This window comes from Sycon ciliatum, chromosome 6 (genome assembly GCF_964019385.1).
Source record: "Sycon ciliatum chromosome 6, ocSycCili1.1, whole genome shotgun sequence".
NCBI classification, from domain to species: Eukaryota; Metazoa; Porifera; class Calcarea; order Leucosolenida; family Sycettidae; genus Sycon; species Sycon ciliatum.
Window position 1 is genome coordinate 708,659 of NC_088648.1, and position 14,580 is coordinate 723,238.

General features: G+C 49.3%; 1 protein-coding gene across 2 annotated transcripts; it reads left to right on the top strand.

Annotated features, from left to right (window-relative positions):
* Positions 1-480: 480 nt before the first annotated feature.
* On the top strand, positions 481-12,544 carry LOC135819101 (uncharacterized). Of its 2 annotated transcripts, none has more exons than XM_065332254.1 (12): positions 481-676; positions 1,751-1,902; positions 2,610-2,782; positions 3,366-3,551; positions 3,906-4,012; positions 4,424-4,574; positions 5,506-5,652; positions 6,840-6,915; positions 7,675-7,793; positions 8,987-9,126; positions 11,289-11,357; positions 12,001-12,544. In XM_065332254.1, exons 1-12 carry the CDS (start codon positions 576-578, stop codon positions 12,206-12,208), a joined length of 1,629 nt encoding a protein of 542 aa, XP_065188326.1. In that variant the 5' UTR covers positions 481-575; the 3' UTR covers positions 12,209-12,544. The 2 variants fall into 2 exon arrangements, with proteins under 2 accessions (XP_065188326.1, XP_065188325.1); XM_065332253.1 differs by having other exon boundaries at positions 483-676; positions 3,882-4,012.
* The last annotated feature ends 2,036 nt before the right edge of the window (positions 12,545-14,580 follow it).

A 14,580-nucleotide genomic window follows, 5' to 3' on the forward strand; every position in this document is an offset into this window, starting at 1 on the left:
TCTATATTCGCTCATCATCGTCCGTTTTGACTTCAGTCTTGACTATTGACGTCAACTCCTGTGACTTAGTTGACAGATGGCAAGGCAGATCGGCTGAGGTGTCACCATCGGATGCACATGTTTGGATACGCCAGGTCGACTTGGTCGACTGCTATCAATGTTGATCTTGTGATCGCATAGCACGCTTGCCAGGGATGCTGTCCCGTACCAGCACGAACCATGCAATACGTTTGTGCCGCCCGACGACGTCTGCGTGCTGCAGTGGCTACAAAGAATGTAAGCTTGGAATCCGACGAACACCAGGGTACACAGGAGTGCACAAGCAGCCGTTATAATGTGTGGGGAGCCATGCGGAGAGGGGACGGAGCTGCGGACAGCTATAGAATCCACGAGCGGGCCCAGCCGGTTCTGGAAGCTGGCGATCGCTTTGCGGCGTTCTATTTTGGTTCTACCCGGACCATCTCCAGTTCGACCTGCCTAAACCGCCCGTGATAAAGCCAGCCCCGGAGCGATCGTGTTCTCCATCCTCGTCTGGAAATTGTTTGCGCTGGTGAAGTTTTTGGACTGCTGCAATCATGGAAGTGGAAAAGGCCCCAGCCTACAAGGAGTCGCTGCTGTTGGAGGATGAAGAGGCCACTAAGCGCGCTCAACGCAGGAAATGCTGCAAGGAGAGGAGGTAGGTTTGAGATAGATGCAAAAGCTTCCTTTCCTTGAAAAAGCTCTCTTTCCGTTCAATATTGTGTTATTTTCTTCGTTTCCTGGTCTTCCCACCTGGTCTGTGTGGAAGTTACAATGCAATCTTCGTCTCACTAGTAGGGTAGTGGCATGCAGCGACACGGATAGTGATGCCGGGATCTCGGTGTGCTCGAGAGTTATGCGCCTGTTTCATCTCCACTGCTGCCGACGACGCTGCTGCTGCTTCCGCCGCTGCCATTCCCGACTGAGAATTGTGAACGCTTGAGAACATGTTACATGGTCTATAACAGTTTGCCAGGCTGTGGTGTGGGGGCTTGGATAGGAGATGCCGTGATTGAGCGCTGCTGGCGTGTGAACGTCTGCTGAGCAGGTTGATGCTGTTCCCGCGAGACGGATTGAATTTCCCACTGGTTCAATCACAGGAAACATGATCAGCCAGTCATTTCCTTGCTTGTCTCTTATCCGTGCTTTTGATCCACATGGATGTTGTGTGTCAATGCAAAATCAATGTCGGGTTGTAGTAGTGACTATCGACTGGATTTTCGTTAAATGGCATGAAAAAACATAAAAATCAACAAGATATTAAAGTGTGTGTGGGGGGGGGGGGCACTTTCTCACAGAGGGACACTCTATCAAAGCAGGAGAGTGCTGCCCCCCCCCCCCCCCTCCCCCTCCCTTGGCTAGCTAGGACCCTGGTAGGTCGACATAATGCAAGAAGTGAAAACATCATAGGTCGACATAAGTGCGTCTACTTCGAAGTTACAGTATAGGTATAGTAACTGTGAGATGTTATTGTGTTTAGACAGTGGATCCAGGTCAAAATGGGTTACCTACAACATGGTATGGTGATTCTGCGTATATCTATCTGACCACAGAATAGCATAGCATGCACGAGTGGGAGTGTACATGTATAATGACTCATGGCAACCATGTATATGACTGTGTCTTTGTGTGTGTTTGCGTGTGTGTGTGTGTGTGTGTGTGTGTGTGTGTGTGTGTGTGTGTGCATGTGTGTACGTGTGTGTGTGTGTGTTCCTATCCTTGCTAAACCCAGCGGCAAACGTGGAGTTTTGGTTGTGGCCATTGGCCTGGCCCTGATGGCTGGCATGTTCTTGGCAGGATGGTACGGCGGCCAACGTCACCATGACGACCACGACAAACATCATCACAACGAACAACCACAGTATCAGTACCAGTCGCCTTCAGGTAACTACTGCTTGTAGTCATGGTAACTATGGCTGGTAGTCATGGCTACTACTGATTGTGGTCATGTTAACCACTGCTGGTAGTTACGGCGACTACTTGTTGTGGTCATGGCACCTGCTGCTTGTGGTCATGGCACCTGCTGCTTGTGGTCATGGCACCTGCTGCTTGTGGTCATGGCACCTGCTGCTTGTGGTCATGGCACCTGCTGCTTGTGGTCATTGTAACTGCGGCTTGTAGTCATGGTTGCAAAGCTGAAATTGATGATTTCTTGTTGCACCTCACTTCAGCACTTTGATAAACATTACTTCTATTTGTGGCAAGGGGAGTTGCCAATCATAAATACTGCTGCAAAGGCATTACATGCAGTGAGTGAGATTTCCATATCTCACACGCCGGGCATTGCAGGAAAATGGAAACGGGAAAGATATTACCATTTCAAAGCACCTTCAACTCTCTGGCGCAACTGCGTGGCGTAGGCATCTCCGCTCTTTGCTCAAACTGACAGGGAGCTATGCATAACGCAAACAGCAAAGGCACTACCCCTCATGAGAGTGCTCAATTGCTACGAGAGCAGGAGCTAAAGACTCATTTTGCGGACACTTGACCGAGCTGTTTCGTCCTTTGTGGGCTCATCAGCGCAGAACACATGTATCTACTTATCTCTCTCTCTCTCTCTCTCTCTCTCTCTCTCTCTCTCTCACCCCCAGACTATTACCAGATGTCTCAGGGCAGTGATGGTAGCTACTTGAACAAGCCGGTGCTGGAGGGAAGTGTTCCAGTTACTGACTTTGTCATGTGTAACTTTGCTAACGGGACGCAGTGCCAGAGTGGAAACCCAATGCTAACGCCCAAGGGTACTATCCAAGTGACACTCTACAAGGTAAGTAACTACCCTCTGATTCCCGGACTCCGTGTTTGTGTGTGTGTGTTCTTGTGTGTGTGTGTATAGGATTGTTTGGGAGAAATATACCATTGTTGGTGCATTTCTAACTTACTTCGCTCTTCGTCTCTCATTTTTCAGCCTGGGTGTCTTCCTGACTCTCTCATGTCCGTCCTTTTTCAGTTTCCTTGCCGTTCTGTCCTCCAGTGGTTGCATCTCTATCTTCCCCTTAACCAGCTTTCCCCATGATTCCTGGTCAGGGGTATTTTGTCGCTGCAAATTCCTCTTTATCTGTGCATTGATCATGGCTGTAGACGGCGTTAACACCTCTACTTGAACAGGCTAGTATAATGTATCTCTCTCTTTCTCTCTCTCTCTCTCTCTCCCTCTCTCTCTCTCTCTCTCTCTCTCTCTCTCTCTCTCTCTCTCTCTCTCTCTCTCTCTCTCTCTCTCTCTCTCTCTCTCTCTCTCTCTCTCTCTCTCTCTCTCTCTCTCTCTCTCTCTCTCTCTCTCTCTCTCTCTCTCTCTCTCTCTCTCTCTCTCTCTCTCTCTCTCTCTCTCTCTCTCTCTCTCTCTCTCTCAGAACAACGGCCAGACAAGCTTCATTGTAACCAGCACCGGTGAGAACTATGGAGAGGCCCTTTCAACACTGCGTAAGAAGCGCTCGGTGGCATCTACTGTCAAGACTTACCTGAATCGCTTGCACTTCACCAACTGCGACGCCAACCTGTTCTCGCCCATCCAGAATGACTACAAGCAACTAGACAAGGTGAGCAGGCAGGCTGATCCATGCATATCAGACAATGATCGTGGCAGCAAGGGTAGTAGAACATACAACCTGCTTTCCACCACTGCAAGGACCTGCTCAGTGTCGACTGGAGTGAAGCTGTGCAGTATTTAGAATACGAGCATTCAGTTCGGTCTTTGCTTGTATTCCGCATCATGACACTGGTACTTCACTGGATCAGGCGATTGTGTACAAACCATCACTATAATTATGCTGTGCGGTCTGATTGTGTGATTGTGTGATTGTGTGATTGTGTGATTGTGTGATTGTGTCACCGTGTGTGCATACCATCACTGTATACTGTACTGACAGATGGCTCATGTCGACTCCACCCAGGGCATTCACATCGACTTCAATTACTCCAGCATTACCTCTCACACGCACATCATCAACCTGCTCGGAGATCTGCCTGCCGCGGGTTGCAACATTTCCTTCGACAAGGCGTGAGTTTCTTGTTGCTGCTCTGCTGTATTTGGTGAAGTATAGTGCGCATTTAGGATGCGCCATTTCAGGCTGATAATCTAAGGTAATCGCTATACTCCTGGCATGAAAATGCATGCGCTACGAAAAGTACTGCACTGCATGACCTGGCGCGATACTTGCCACCGCTGTCCTGGTTTAAGCCACATTGTTCTTTTATGACAGTGCAGAGTGCAGGCATTCCATAAGCGAAGGGGTGCAACAGATGCAATCTCCTCCTCAGAAATTTACGAAGGCAAGGGTAAACCAGGTATAATCACGCTTAGTTGCTCATGAAGTGTGTGGCAAGTTGTGTGTGGAACACGAAGCATTTTCTGGCACCAAAACTCACCTGATTGTTTTGTTGGTGCGGATATTTTCTTCTGATCATTTAGACCAGTCAACCATCTCTTCTCGGTACGTGGTGGTGATGACATCATGACGTCGGATAGTGACACGATCCCACAGCCGTCCGTCCCACTCTTCATCAAGAATATGAAGAGTATGCTGCCCTCGTTCGAGCCTGGTCCAGTCGACCTTACCCAGGTAAGAAGATACCCCCCCCCCCACACACACCTGGGCCAATATCTTCTACTCGGTGCTAAACCCCTTTCCTGGGTCAATGTCCCCTTCCCGGGCCAATGTCCCCTTCCCGGGTAAATGTCCCCTTCCCGGGTAAATGTTCTCTTCCTGGCCCAGTGTCCTGGTCTATGTCCTCTTCCCGGGATATTCTCCTCTTGCCAGGTCATTGTCCTCTACTTGGGTCATTGCCCTCTTCCCGGGTCAATGCTCTCTCCGGGTTAGTGTCCTCCCCGGGTCAATGTCCTCTCCCGGAAATTGATATGAAAAGGCATGGTCTGCTGTGCATCATATCAGAGCTCATAACGGTACATGTACGGCAAGCCATTCCATGCTGCACAGGTCAGAGCATGTTTGTGTTCTGTCATACACAGTCAACAGCTGCGTCATGTAGCCACTATGGCCATACTGGTGAGTGCTGAGTGTAGCCGACAGAGCGCATGGTCGACGACCCACAGTCTCACTTCCCTGACGGCTCTAGACATGTGCCAGTACGCATGGGCCTTGCTGCATCCCATTGCCGTGGCAACACAGGCATTCTAAAATACAGGCCGATACCCAATGCGACCAATGTGTACTGATTATTGGTGGTTTACTTTAGATTGGCACAATCACCGGATGGTAGGCCTGATGATGATATAATGGGCAATGGACAAGTCATGTTTACTACTGAAAACAATTATTATCCATATTTTATTCTTGCTGATTACAACGTCCAATGTCCGCTTCGCTGATTCTGCTGATTGACATAATAAAGTTATTGTCTCCGCGCCGCTTATTAGTAATGAAAGGAAAGGAATGTGTTGAGGCTGTGGATTATTACGAAATACTAAGAGTCTGACAGCGTATCTGTGTGTGTGTGGTGTGTGTCTATGCTTTCTGTCATGCTACCCTGCAGTTCAAGGTGCCCAAGATCGACATGTCCTCTGCCTTCGACGGCGCTCCCGATGTCCAGATCGGTCCGCTGACTGTCAGCGGCCGCAAACGCCGCTCGTTCTTCAGCGATATCGGCGATGTTGTCCACGACATCGGTACAGTCTACCAGGTATGAGACACACATACACACACATACACACAGACACGCACACACACACATGCACACACACACACACACACAGACACGCACACACCATTTGAACCATTTGACGCCCATCGCCGGAGGCGATGATAGCGATGCCACAGCAGGAGCCATAGCAGCTTGTGCTGGGATTGCACCATTCAACAGCTTGCAAGGCTGAAAAACTGACCGCCCCTATTCAGCCTAGTGCGCGCACACACGCACACACGCACACACACGCACGCACACACACATATACACACACATGATGAGTTCACACAATCCCTCAATGCATACCCCCTCTTCCACTAATGATGTGTGTTCCCTCTCCCATCACCACATGGACCATTATGCTCACCCCGAGATCTCTTGTTGCGAGGATGACCACTCAATCGGCACGCTAGCCAGCCCCTAATTTTGTATTTGCTTATGCTCTTCCGGTTTGTGTTCACTAGTAAAGCACACATCTAGATTTGGTGGGTGAGTGGGTGGGTGAGTGGGTGGGTGAGTGGGTGGGTGAGTGGGGGGTGAGTGAGTGGGTGGGTGAGTGGGGGGTGGGTGAGTGGGTGGGTGAGTGGGTGGGTGAGTGGGTGGAGATCAGAATGGTGTGTTTTTCCACACAAATACAGACCAGTAGATATTGAGGTACTGGTTTCCCACATGGTCAGTGGATATCCGGACGCAGTACACATACAGTGGATGTGTGCTTGCGTCGCTGTAACAGAGTCGGTGTGAACTGTGTCGACTACCCCCCACCCCCCACCCCCCACCCCACCCCCACACACACATGCACATACACACCCTCCGGCATAGGGGGAATTTTCAGTGCTATGCAGCCGTAAGATCGACTGGTAGTATGCGCTTGTTCTTGACCCGCTTCAAGGCCCAGTCTCCTATGCAAGGGGGTCTGCTCTCTATATGGCAGTCTGTATGTGACATGCAGGACCTACTGGTGATTTACAGAGCATCTCTCATCACACCCGGCATTCCTCAACGAGCTACAGCGTCGTGGCGCTCCAATTATCCTTCATGCATTCATCGCCAAAATGAATAGTTGCAGAAATACCGTAGGTATGGGTGATAGCCAAAAGATAAGAGGAAAGAGGAAAAATGATACTGGTAGATTGCGGTGAGAGAAGAACCAACAACGGTTCTGATTTCCTCTCCCTGTGCAGATTGTCCATCCCATCACCAAGGCTGTTGAGAGCACCATCAAGATCCTCCACGATAAGTCCCACGGTGGCACCAACGGTTAGTTCTTGGGTGTCAGTTTTCAAACTGTGTATAGTGGATAGGCTGGTGCATGACCTCGGTCAGAGGCATTTTCCCTCTTTGATCACGCACTTTGCTGATCTATGCCCTGGGGATGTCACTACTTTTGTTAAGGTGCGCGAGCTCCACTGAAGCCTTTTCATAACCTTTACAAACCCTAAACCATCACTGATGCAAGTGGTCTATTTCCTGCAAATGGGTGTGTTGTTGATGATACAGGGTTTATCAATGTGATGGAAAAGCTCTCTCCCCCCTTCTTTCAGCAGGTTTCCTCAACCCTGTTGCCACTGTTGCCACTGCTGCTGCTGCTGCTGCTGCTGTTGCTGCTGTTGCTGCTGCTGCTGTTGCTGCTGCTGCTGCTGCTGATGCTGTTGCTGCTGCTGCTGCTGCTGCTGCTGCTGCTGTTGCTGCTGTTGCTGGTGCTGCTACTGCTGCTGCTCCTGCTGCTGCTGCTGCTGCTGTTGCTGCTGCTGTTGCTGCTGCTGTGGCCGCTGCTGCCGCTGCTGTTGCTGCTGCTGCTGCTGTTGCTGCTGCTGCTGTTGCTGCTGTTGCTGCTGCCGCTGTTGCTGCTGCTGTTGCTGCTGCTGCTGTTGCTGCTGCTGCTGCTCCTGTTGCTGCTGTTGCTAATGATTCTCCATCTTCTGCTGCCGCTCCCTTTACTGCTGCTGCTGCTGATGGTGGTGCTATTGCCAAGTCTTTTGTTCCCATTATCATTGTGTTCTACCTACCATGCTGCAGGTACAATCACCTATGACGTCACCAACCATACCGCCCAGTGCCGCAGCCGCTTCAGCATGCTGTACCACGACGCTCTGCATGATGTCAGTGGACTGGTATCCAGTGCCCGTGACCATCAGGTAATGCCGCGTCAAGTAACTTACTGTAGCTAATACCGATGATGTCATCAGGTTATGCCGGGTCAAGTGACTTACTGTAACTAATACCGATGATGTCATCAGGTAATGCCACGTCAAGTGACTTACTGTAGGCTGTAGCCAATACCGATGGTGTCATTAAGACACACAGAGGCAGTCACACGACCCGGCGATAGCTCGTGTACAGTCAGTGAAGTCCGATCACCACACCAGCAAATCACCCTCATAGATACTACATAGTCGAAAAAAGGTAAAAATGGCGACTGAGTTCCCGGTGGTACAGAGTATCCGCATCACAGATGTGCGAGCTACGCCTCAGATGATGATGTCATGAGCCTATGAACGATGATGTAATTGCACTGCACACCGTGTGGTGTTGTGGAATCAGTCTTGGACTGAGAGTGAATAACAACCGTCAGCTAACGTTATGACTGTGAAGTTTGGCCAGGATGACCGGTGGACAATGATGCTCATTCTATTTTTCAATTTCATTATTTCTAAATATTCGAGGAGATGACAACAATATTAAAATCGCAATAAGGAGGATGAGCTGAAGTGACATTGGACTCACCCACAGATGTACAGTCTGGCTCAGTGACATCCAGTCATGGCACTCAAGTTTGCACCTTGCACCATTTCGCTGCCCAATGTTCTTAGGTCTAGGGCTGCGCAACGCCCGGCGCGTACTTGAGTGACGAGACTGGATTTCATTGAGCAGTGCTGTGTGACCACAACCTACAGTGCTTGATTGAATGTGTGAGCATAGCATGCGTTCATCAAAATAATAGTCTTTAAAAATCTTCTTGCTTTTTTCGCGTGGAAAGTCATCTGGTGCCTCATGAGCCATTCCTGAGGATGCAAACTCAAGCCTCTTTTCCGGGCAAAAGAAACTCAATGGCTGAAAATGCGACACAAATGCAAACCCAGAAAACGAAAAAAATGTAACCCAAAAGAAATACGATGTGTGATAATGATAAACAGTATGTATGTGATGTAGTTCCACTCCAAAACTACAGGGGCATTTAAAATACAGATTAAAATACAATTCCTGAGGATGCCGAAGTTGAACTCCGTCTACCCGAGTTTCACTCAAACCATGAAGATGTCCCCCCCCCCCCTCGTGCCAACTCTCTTTCCTGTAATGTTTCTCATGCGGTTGTGTGTTGCACATGCAGACATTCATGTTCCGTCACCAGAACTCCGCCGGCTGGAAGAACCTGTCAATGTGGCAGAGCGTCACACCGCTAGTTAACCAGGCTGCCAGCTCTGTCCACTCTCTCGTTGGTCAGATCCCCGGCGTTCTACCGTGCTTCACGTGAGTATTTCTGGTGTATAAGGCATACAGCTAATCAGTGCATGGCGGCCCGGGCATGCAGCTAATCAGTGCATGGCGGCCCGGGCATACAGCTAATCAGTGCATGGCGGCCCGGGCATACAGCTAATCAGTGCATGACGGCCCGGGCATACAGCTAATCAGTGCATGGCGGCCCGGGCATACAGCTAATCAGTGCATAGCGGCCCGGGCATACAGCTAATCAGTGCATGGCGGCCCGGGTATACAGCTAATCAGTGCATGGCGGCCCGGGCATACAGCTAATCAGTGCATGACGGCCCGGGCATACAGGTAATCAGTGCATGACGGCCCGGGCATACAGCTAATCAGTGCATGGCGGCCCGGGCATACAGCTAATCAGTGCATGACGGCCCGGGCATACAGGTAATCAGTGCATGACGGCCCGGGCATACAGGTAATCAGTGCATGACGGCCCGGGCATACAGCTAATCAGTGCATGGCGGCCCGGGCATACAGCTAATCAGTGCATGACGGCCCGGGCATACAGCTAATCAGTGCATGACGGCCCGGGCATAGAGGTAATCAGTGCATGACGGCCCGGGCATACAGCTAATCAGTGCATGACGGCCCGGGCATACAGCTAATCAGTGCATGATGGCCCGGGCATACAGGTAATCAGTGCATGACGGCCCGGGCATACAGCTAATCAGTGCATGACGGCCCGGGCATACAGGTAATCAGTGCATGGCGGCCCGGGCATACAGCTAATCAGTGCATGACGGCCCGGGCATACAGCTAATCAGTGCATGGCGGCCCGGGCATACAGCTAATCAGTGCATGGCGGCCCGGGCATACAGCTAATCAGTGCATGGCGGCCCGGGCATACAGCTAATCAGTGCATGACGGCCCGGGCATACAGGTAATCAGTGCATGGCGGCCCGGGCATACAGCTAATCAGTGCATGACGGCCCGGGCATACAGCTAATCAGTGCATGGCGGCCCGGGCATACAGCTAATCAGTGCATGGCGGCCCGGGCATACAGCTAATCAGTGCATGGCGGCCCGGGCATACAGCTAATCAGTGCATGACGGCCCGGGCATACAGCTAATCAGTGCATGGCGGCCCGGGCATACAGCTAATCAGTGCATGGCGGCCCGGGCATACAGCTAATCAGTGCATGACGGCCCGGGCATACAGCTAATCAGTGCATGGCGGCCCGGGCATACAGCTAATCAGTGCATGACGGCCCGGGCATACAGGTAATCAGTGCATGACGGCCCGGGCATACAGCTAATCAGTGCATGACGGCCCGGGCATACAGCTAATCAGTGCATGACGGCCCGGGCATACAGCTAATCAGTGCATGGCGGCCCGGGCATACAGCTAATCAGTGCATGACGGCCCGGGCATACAGGTAATCAGTGCATGACGGCCCGGGCATACAGGTAATCAGTGCATGACGGCCCGGGCATACAGGTAATCAGTGCATGGCGGCCCGGGCATACAGGTAATCAGTGCATGACGGCCCGGGCATACAGCTAATCAGTGCATGGCGGCCCGGGCATACAGGTAATCAGTGCATGACGGCCCGGGCATACAGCTAATCAGTGCATGGCGGCCCGGGGTCACGAGCGGACAGTACCATGATTGTAGTATTTACTCAGGCAGTTGCGCCACAGTGTTTTCCATTTCCGCTCCTTTGCTGGTGGTATTTAACTTTTAGGCATCATTATGCACAAGAACTCGCTCATTTTGAGTAGCGATATTAGCAACTTTTGAGTTTTTTCTGAAAAATATGGATGCGATTTCAGCAACTTCCACTTGTTATGGCATGGTTGGGAAAAGCATCAGATGGAAAATAAAATTTTTTGTTATCTTTGGGGAAGGTCTACACTGTACACCTGATCAGGTGGTGGTTGTTTGTGTGTTCCTCTCTTGTTTGTGTGTTCCTCTCTTGTTTGTGTGTTCCTCTCTTGTTTGTGTGTTCCTCTCTTGTTTATGTGTTCCTCTCTTGTTTGTGTGTTCCTCTCTTGTTTATGTGTTCCTCTCTTGTTTATGTGTTCCTCTCTTGTTTGTGTGTTACTCTCTTGTTTGTGTGTTCCTCTCTTGTTTGTGTGTTCCTCTCTTGTTGATGTGTTCCTCTCTTGTTTGTGTGTTCCTCTCTTCCTTCTGCTCTGTGTAGTCATGAGCTTGGCGAACTGAAGACTCGCGTCCAGAGCTTTGCCAGCAAGTTGGGCCTTGGTCGCAAGAAGTAAGCAATGGATGCGTGCATGGGTGGTTGTTCCTTTTTTATAATAAGGGATATCTGGTATTATCGATAATTTTCATGGAATGAAATTTTTATGTACGACCCTCCCCACCCACCCACCCACTCCGTGGAACGAAGAATATATTGACTTGTTGTTGTTGTTGTTGTTGTCGTGGTTGTTATTGTTGTTGCCGCTGCTGCTGCTGCTGCTGGTGCTGCTGCTGGTGCTGCTGCTGGTGCTGGTACTGCTGCTGGTGCTGTTGTTGTTGTTGTTGTTGTTGTTGTTGTTGTTGTTGTTGTTGTTGTTGTTGTTGTTGTTGTTGTTGTTGTTGTTGTCGTCATCTGTAACTGGACTTAGGGCAGTGGGGTATTGTGCCTGCGCCAGACGAAAACAGGACCCTTGTATAATAATGAATTGAGCCTCGATCTGTAGTAAAGGTTATAGGAAGACTTGAGCTGTACTGGATTCAGCAAAACTTTGGAAAGTAGCAGATCCTAGTTCTTTGACTATGTTTCCCAGGTGCCACATGCGATTCCCTACCGTTAGGCGTTGTATCTGCCGCTAGGGTTCACCGGATGCTAGTATCAGTCATGAGTTCCCTTTGGGAATGGACACAATAATTTAATTTGTTAACTGTTTTTACAGGCGATTCTTGGGTTTGTCATGGAAGTGCAACGTCTTTGACTCCGTCAAGCAGGGCTTTGAGTGTGGTCACAGCGCCTTCGACTGCGGCGATGACATCTTGAACACAGAGGACTCGTTCGGTCTTTCACTGATCAAGGGAGTCCACGATTGCTACGACGCTGGCGACGATTGCTACCACCTGGTACATAACTGCGTGGGTGGTCTGTAAGCGGCACCTCACGTGCACGCTGAGCCCTCTCGCTGGGATTCCGTCATCGAGAAGATTACGCTGCTCAACATCTTGGCTAATTTAGGCTTTCTTGCCACCTCATTTGCTTGTTGTCACTACGAAAATAGTTTCTCAGAAACTTGTCATGTCTCCTTTCTCTCCAGCAGCATTGCGCAAATCATTTTCTTTCCTTTTTTTTTACAAAAACTACCCGTTTTAGTTGGTCCTACATGTATATCCTGTCGTTCGTCTTTGATTCAACCTGCATTTCTACAACACTCAGGTTTTCGGTTGTCTCCTGTTTTTGTTTTCTACAAAATCCACATTATCTCCAGACACAGGGGTGAATAATGGAGTGTGGTGGTGGGGCCCATTAAGCTCAGCCGACCAGAGGTCTCGGCTTCATAGCTCCGTTCGCTGCGCTTCTCACACCACGCACTTGAGAATCGCTGAAAAATGAAGATTATTTTCATGTTTCGGGCAGGTTCCAGAATTCTGAAAGATTTCGGCATTTGAAGGAGATAAACCCTGTCCTTTTGAGAAATTTAGATGCCTGCGCTGCAAGCACCCTGGACCTGCACTATTACTGAGTACTGTTGCCATGGGTGATAACCTAGTGGGGTACTGTTGCCATAGGTGATAACCTAGTGGGGTACTGTTGCCATGGGTGATAACCTAGTGGGGTACTGTTGCTATGGGTGATAACCTAGTGGGGTACTGTTGCCATGGGTGATAACCTAGTGGGGTACTCGTATGCTGGACAGTCTATGCACACACAGCTAGTATAGGCCTACAAACCACCGCACCCCTACACACAGATTAAAAATATAAAAAAATTACACGCAGATTAATAATCATTGCACATCACTACTCCCTGATTACAAGGGTTGAAATGAAGGCAAGGCACCGCCATTAGTCTGCAACTCAGTTTCATCATTCGACCTCACTCCACATGACTGAATGCACAATCTGACTAAGCTAAAAGAGAACTCAGGATTTTGTATGATTGTAAAAATTATTTCAAGGATTCCCCAGAGCCTGCCGTTGAGGCCTATCGAGCATTCCCCAGAGCCTGCCGTTGAGGTCTATCGAGGATTCCCCAGAGCCTGCTGTTGAGGCCTATTGAGGGGATCTCCATTCCTGTCCAGTTAGAATGACAATAATTATGAGAATACAAAGTGTGATACGTGTAAAGGCCTCTTTTACGGGCAAACAGAATACAATTGACAGTGGCATGGCGAATGATTAGAACACACCAAAAAATGAAAACAATTGTATGTGTGAAAAACGCAAAAAACGAGAAACAAAAAACAAAAAACAAAAAAACACCAAAAACAAAAACAAAACAAACAAAAAAAACCAAAAAACAACAGGAAAATACAAGGGCACTGTCCTGCCCACCATCGTCTCCAAAACCTCACAGCCGGCCCTCCGAGATACAAAGTGTGATACGTGTAAAGCCAGTAACGTCAGCTAGTCTCACATCACAGCCGAAAATACACAAGCACGTATCACGAAGATGAGCACACGTGACAAGTACAAGCCCATGTAAAGTTGCGGCAATTTCAGCGTTGCCGTTGAGCGGCCTTCCCATTGCGATTGAGTGAGCAAGTGATGTCTGAAGCGAGGTGGTGCAGTTGTGGAGTATCGAGACTGTTCTTTAGCAAGGGAGAGCCTGACGAAGACGATTAAGTTTTAAGTGATCGGAGGCACCCAGGGGGCTCAGGGATTCAATGGACGTGAACTTCTCTGGAATTCGACCTGTTTATGTAATTGTAGTGTGCTCCAGAGTCCAACCAGGGAGTCAGTCCAGATGGTGAGTCAATCACAAGGAGGCGCGAGCTTTAACGTTGAAAGTACAGTCATGCACATATACTTCAAGTAGGCACAACAGTAAACACATTCATAGTTTGAGGGAATGGAAAAGGGAAACGTTTGAGAAAAACATCTTTACTGTCACCACCAGAACTCCAACCAGGGATCGTCGCTTTAGGCCAGCGATGCTCTACCCACTGAGCTATGGTGCAGCTGTCATCAAAGTAGAAACCGTTCAGCATTGGTAAAAACCTTGAGACGATAACATTGTAAAAGTGTAAACGTGTCTCAAAGTTTCTAGTTTTCCTAACCACTGGAGAGCTTCTCTTCTTTTGAAACAGTCATAGTGACTATTACTTACTGTAAAGTGTAAGACATGTTATTATAACGAGTCGCAAATTTAACGATTGTCCAAAATTCATAAGCTAACGAGAAGATATGTTAACGATCTTGCAGTATTCTGCCATATCCCCACACAGCATATAAGCAGTACGGCCTCAACGAATCTTATTATAACGAAGAAATGTCATCCGTTGAAACGTTAGATTTGCTTCCTC

Bases quoted from the DNA above. Each gene is read 5' to 3' on its own strand.
- LOC135819101 (XM_065332253.1), top strand. From the start codon at position 576: ATGGAAGTGGAAAAGGCCCCAGCCTACAAGGAGTCGCTGCTGTTGGAG. The intron at 4,575-5,505 runs GTAAGAAGATAC...GCTACCCTGCAG, and splicing joins GTCCAGTCGACCTTACCCAG to TTCAAGGTGCCCAAGATCGA. The intron at 9,127-11,288 runs GTGAGTATTTCT...TGCTCTGTGTAG, and splicing joins GGCGTTCTACCGTGCTTCAC to TCATGAGCTTGGCGAACTGA.